The 6,000-nt window shown below is 44.5% G+C and overlaps 1 protein-coding gene across 1 annotated transcript in view; it reads left to right on the forward strand.

Moving 5' to 3' along the window:
• The window catches only part of AAGAB (alpha and gamma adaptin binding protein), a 54,668-nt gene extending 51,373 nt beyond the window's left edge, over positions 1–3,295 (forward strand). The window contains exons 8-10 of the mRNA XM_047074904.1: positions 1,370–1,474; positions 1,941–1,990; positions 2,654–3,295. Of these exons, the coding sequence (XP_046930860.1) occupies positions 1,370–1,474; positions 1,941–1,990; positions 2,654–2,731 (233 nt within the window). The 3' untranslated portion in view covers positions 2,732–3,295. The remainder of the gene's footprint in view (positions 1–1,369; positions 1,475–1,940; positions 1,991–2,653) is intronic.
• Positions 3,296–6,000: the final 2,705 nt, after the last annotated feature.

Consider the following 6,000-nt stretch of genomic DNA (forward strand, 5'->3'; position numbering starts at 1 on the left):
TTCTTTGATAGATGACCCTCCTTTACCCAGCCTTCACATATTGCCATCCCTTATCACTCCATCTACCCTCCTCTGCCAAATCTATATTTAAGCATGAAGTGCTTCTATGTTCAGTTACCATTTATACACAGATAAATCACAAATTTTTATCTCCAGCCCTGTAGGTCAACTGCCTACATGAAACGTCCATTGAAATTTGTCCGAAGCGAATTTATTAACCAAAATGCATTTTTAACACCAAATTCTCTGTATGGCATTGTAGTAGATGCAAAGAATTAGAAGTTGTCCTTGTCTTCAAGCAGCTTACAGCCTAAAAATGTGGAGACAGGCCTTGCGATATAATGCTTAAAGTCATGGGCTTGGGGTCCTGGACAACTGGGTTCCAATCATGGCTCTACCACTAGTGGTGAGATGACCACGAGTAAGTTGTTTAGCCTCCATGGGCCTTAGTTTCCCCTTATGTAAAAGAAAATTCTTCCTAACAATGCTGTTGCAAAAATGAAAAGGAATTACATAAATTAAAGCACTCGGTGATGTAGACACAAAGGTGAGCTCTCTCGTACTGTGGTGGTATTTCAGTAATGTGGAGAGGTGTCAGAATGCAAAGTAGCATGTGCCAGTGCCAAGACAGTTCTAGAAACACGAAGTATGGAATGAAATCTAGGGAAGGAGGCTTGTGATCTGGGATGCCTAGGGAAGACATCATAGAGGTGGTCGGTATGGAGTGGAGAATGGGGAAGAATTCTGATTAAAAACAAATTTTGATGAAGAGGTAATAGGTTGCGGTAGAAATAATAAAGGCTTTGTAGTAATAGGATTTGGCTCTACTTCTGAATAACTGTAATTTTAGATGAATTCGTTTTTAAACCCAGCTTTCTCCACGTATAAATTGCAGACATTGAGGTCTGTCCTAACCACCTCATATGGTGGTTGTCAGTAATAGATGCGAAAATATTTGTTGTACAGGAAGATACGGCATAAATTCCAGACGCTTACTGTTGATCAGTGCACCTCAGTGGAGAGTGTGGTCTTTAGAGTTGGAAACACCTAAGTCAGAATCCGAGCTCACACTAGCTGTGACCTGGAGCCAGCCAGTCACTTCCACTCAGAGCTCTAGTTTTCTCATCCCTGAAACGAAGCCATATTCTTTGCCTCAGTGTAATGCTGTAAGGCTAGAATATGCTCCTTTTCATTCACGAAGGCCCGCCAGCAGCCAGGCAGGCAGAAGCACTGTGAGCAGTGAAGACGGTGCACATGGAGTACTCGTCCAGTGATGATGCCGTCAAAGCTAGGATTGATTGCCTTGTATGCGTATTTAGCACATATGTAAGTGATATGTGGCAACTAATGTGACAAATCCTTTTTTCAGATCCCATGTTAGATCTGGATATTCAAGAATTAGCCAGTCTTACTACTGGTGGAGGAGATTTGGAGAATTTTGAAAGACTGTTTTCCAAGTTAAAGGAAATGAAAGGTAATTGGATCCATTGCATCTGACACATTCCCGTCCTGGTGCTCCTCTGTTTTACATGGTAGGATTTTGTTTGGTCACCGCTGATTGGATTCCATGCTCTGGTGTCAGCTGTCTGGAGAAGCTTGGCTCCGGGGGGACCATGCCATCTTCTGTTGGTAGAAGTTCCCCGGGGAAAATTTTCCTCTTTCTCCACTCTCTTTCCTCTTACTTGCCCTTCTTCTCTTGCCTCTCTCAGTTTCTTTCAGTGTGTCTCATTAACCTGGAATCAGTAAGACCCCTGCCAGTTGACTCACATCATCCCCATCTGGAAAATCGGGAAGACTTAAACTCCCTAACAGCTCTAATGACTACACCATAAGCATTTGTCTTTGAAACCCATCTCCCATCTTCTAGCATTACAACATCCATACACTCCAGACTCTCCTGTGCTATTAGATGAATTTCTTAAGATATATTTTCCCCCTAGACAAGGCTGCGACGCTTCCTCACGAGCAAAGAAAGTTGCATGCAGAAAAGGTGAGACAATCAGTCAGGTATTTATTGAGTGTCTACAGAAGGTCTGTTACTGTTATTATATGTCACACTTGTTGATTTCTGTAAGTGTCTTAGTGTGAACTTTTCTTTGGATATTAACTTGGAACGAATTGAATGTTTACACTCAAGTAATATAATTGCTGTAGTCAGACCAAGATTTTTCAAATGTGTGTTGAGTGACATGGAACTTTCATTGAGACTCAGGATGTTTGCCTTCTTAACTGTTGGGCTGGAAAACTCCCAGTTTTGTTTTGTTTTGTTTTGTTTTATTACCAATGCAACACATGCTCTTGGCAGGAAATGTATGTGGTTTATGGTATTTCATTGTATGAATGTGTCCTAATTTATCCATTTCCCTTTTGGACGTGTAGGCCATGTGCATTTTTTGCTTCTATAAATAGTGAAGCTGTGCATAACCTTACACATCCATCACCTTTGTACGTAACTCTGATTTTAGACTCAGTATGCATTTCTAGAAGTTGAAGTCCTGGGTCAGGGTATTCAAGGGTTTTGATACATGTTGCTGGAAGGCTGGAGGGCAAGGATAGCATTTTAGGTCTTGATCAGTTGAGCATATTGACTGACACATGAAACAAGCTGAAATGTAGCTGTTGCCTAAAATGTGTTGCACGCTTCTCTCCACAGGTGGCCAAGGCCTTCTGGATGGCAATTGGGGGAGACAGAGATGAAATTGAAGGCCTTTCATCGGATGAAGAACACTAAATTATTTGTGCTAGGGTTTGACTGCCTGAGATCCTTCCCTGCTCCACCCAGTTCTCTTCTGCCGAACTTCCCATCATCGTGATGGCCACCTGACTTAGTTCTAGGGTCCCCTTAATTTTAGTTCTTACTAGGGGATAGTAGGGGTTTCCTCTCGCAGTATATCTTAAGGGAGTGAGGAGTATCATGACAGCAAGGAGGGAGTTTTTTTCAAATACACTTTTTCTAGGAACGGGAGCGAAACGAGGCTCAGGGGCCTGTGTGATTTGCCCCGGTTGAAGAAGGAGGCCACCACGCCATTCCCAGTCCACCTTTTATGTGGTGTCCTCTGTGGCCACACTCGATTACTACAGGTCAGGAGCTGGTGCCACTTTTCCTCAAGCTTCTGGATTTTCTGCTTTCGGGGAGCTTCCTGCTCCAAGCTTTGTTGCTTTTGATGGGAGGCGAGGAAGCTGCCACAGACTTGATTTGTGCCATAGTGTAGGTGGAGCCAGAGTCCGTGGCCCTCAGGTTAGTCTCTAGCTGAAAAATGCTTCTGGGCACTTCATTGGAAATACAGTGTCTCAGCTCATGCTAGAAACAATGGAAAAAAACCAGGGTGAATTCTTAGATTATACTAGATGAGGCAAAACAATCTCATCTACCAAGTTGTTGTGGGGGGGAGGCGGGCGGGGTGGGGGGTGGTGAGACTGAGAAAGAAAGTTAAGGAATTCCCTATCTGGGCCATCGAAACAGTATGTGAATGCATACGGAGGCCTTCACATTAGTATAACCATGAAGAAACTCTTCTTCCTTAGAGCGCTTGAGATGTCAGAGCTGTGCCGTCACACTTTATACCCTCAAAACGAGGTGGTTCCCCCTCTTCTTCTCAGCGAGCCAAACAGGTCGCTGCCCAAAGAGTAACAGTGAGGATGGGCAAGACGGGAAGGGATGTGAAAGGTCAGGCAACGAGTACCCGAGTACCTTGTGTTACTTCCTGGGCTGAGGGGGTCAACCCTAGGGGAGTTGCTCACCAAAGGGAACCTCTCCAAGGAAGAGCGGGAAGTACAGCAAATATTCCTATTTCTGTTTTTGTAGACACTTTGTAAATGCATGCCACTAACCTTCACCGCGGCGGTGACCACCACGGTTCTAGACTGGCGTGTGGCTGGCCGCTGCCGACACAGAGGCCGAGAGCTGCTTCTGGCCTAGTGTGGACTGTGAACTCCTTAGGTCACCAGCAGAAACAAGTTTCAGACCCCTCTGTGCACCACCTTGTAAGCACTGCAGGAGGAATGGCGGAAGGAGTGAAATGCTCCAGGTTCTGGGCCAGGGCAGCCACAGAGGGGAAAGTTTCAGTGACAGGAGCGGTCAAGGAAGAGCCATCACGGGCAACACTGGCAGTTATCTTGCTTGGTGACTTTTTTTTTTTTTTTTTAAACTATTCTGAAGGTCTCTGAGACTCTAATTGATCACCATTCCATCAATGTTTCTTTGATGTGACTGCATTAGCTACTAAGAATGTAAGGGAAGTTGGCTCTGGGGTTGCAAAATGAAAGGCAGAATGGTTTTCTTAAAACATGAAGGGTTCCAGAAAATACATCAGGTCATGTGGTTAGGGAAGACAGACTAGAAAAAGCCGTGAATGTGATTTTGTGGATTAAACAAAGCCAGGTGATTAAAATATCATTTATTTATAAAGTCTGCCAATGTGTATTATGATTTTGTTGTTTTTTAGTAGGCCATATGTTGGGGGAAGCCTTACTTCAGATTGGGCATAAATAGTGAATAATTGGAGAGTCTGCCAAACTCAAAATACGTGGAATCTACCTCTTGTATGTATAATATCAACTCACCTTTTCAAGACCTCAGCTTTCTGGGGCTGTTGGCCCCTTCCAGGGCACACGGGGATAAAAGTATCCAGTGGTTTCTAAAGGCTCACGTTAAGAGTGATCACGAACTGGGGCACCTGGGTGGCTTAGTTGGTTAAACGTCCGACTTTGGCTCAGGTCATGATCTTGCAGTTTGTGGATTCGAGCCCCGCCTTGGGCTCTGTGCTGATAGTTCAGAGCCTGGAGCCTGCTTTGGATTCTGTGTCTCCCTCTCTCTGCCCCTCCCCTGCTCACATTCTCTCTCTCTCAAAAGTAAGCATTTAAAAAAAAAAAAAAAGTGATCATAAGCTAATAGTGCAGTAAAAGTTGCAGTCAACCTGACATGAGCTGTGAATGTGCCAACGCCAGTTACTATGGACTGTCTGTCCGGGAATTAAAGTGAGAGACTCGGCTTTTTTTTTTTTTTACCTCCAACATTTCTCTATTTGTGTAACACACAGTTGGGCCCATAGTAGGCCTTTAATTTTGGTTTGGATTCGCGTTTGCTAGTTTGCTGAATATGATCACAACATTTGAAGGTCCATGAGGGTTGGAAGGTAGGGAGAGACAGAAGTAAACTTTTTTTTTTTTCCCCTGCAAAAATCATGTGTTATGTAATAATTTTAGAGTGATGAAGACATAGATATTTTTATAATTTTAAAATATGTTATCCTGCCAGAGTATGAGAAGATTGACAGAACCAGTTTGCTTTCTCTCTATTTATAGAACTTGGCCACATCTAATTCAGAGAAGCTAGAGATTCAGGGACGCTAGACTTGGACGGCTGAGTAATATGGGATGTGGTTCAAGGACCATCGAGCATGTCAGGCTGTTAACTGCAAACTACTTGTAACGCGTGAAAGGTGATATATGGCTAATTTCCTGCTCCCGCGGCGGAGAGGTGGGAGTGAACATCTTCGCTGTGCCTGACCGGATTCCCTTACCTTGGGCCAGTTTCTTAACAATGGCCATCGAGAGAGCACGTGGAGTGCCCCTTGCTCTGCGCGGCCTGCCATGGAGAAGCAGCCTTAAAAGAATCACTGTCTAAGGGTAACATGAGAGCTCGAGGAGCTATTCTGAGCGCCTGCTGATGCAAAGCTAAATTTAGCAAACATGTGTCTAGCGTGGTCAGAGGTTCTGCTTCATTGAACGTCCTGATTGACGGAGACAGAGTTGCAGAGAATTCTGTAACGAGTGCAAGTCGTCCTTCACCCCCACCCCAGATTTTAAAGCAGTCAGGCAATTTAGGTATGGCATTCTGTCATTAAAGACCACATCTTACCGGAGGACTCTAGGCAGAGAAAGTGAAAAGTCTGGTCAAGCGTACCACCTTCCTGCAGGACCGGTTACAAAACACCCAGACGGTCAACTCTCCCAGAATCGGTAGGCCTCGTAAAAGCAGCAGGCTGAGCGTGTAGAGCA

The sequence above is a fragment of the Lynx rufus genome, unplaced genomic scaffold (assembly GCF_022079265.1).
Source record: "Lynx rufus isolate CCGP_SWC_20201006 ecotype Redwood Valley unplaced genomic scaffold, mLynRuf1.p SCAF_13, whole genome shotgun sequence".
NCBI classification, from domain to species: Eukaryota; Metazoa; Chordata; class Mammalia; order Carnivora; family Felidae; genus Lynx; species Lynx rufus.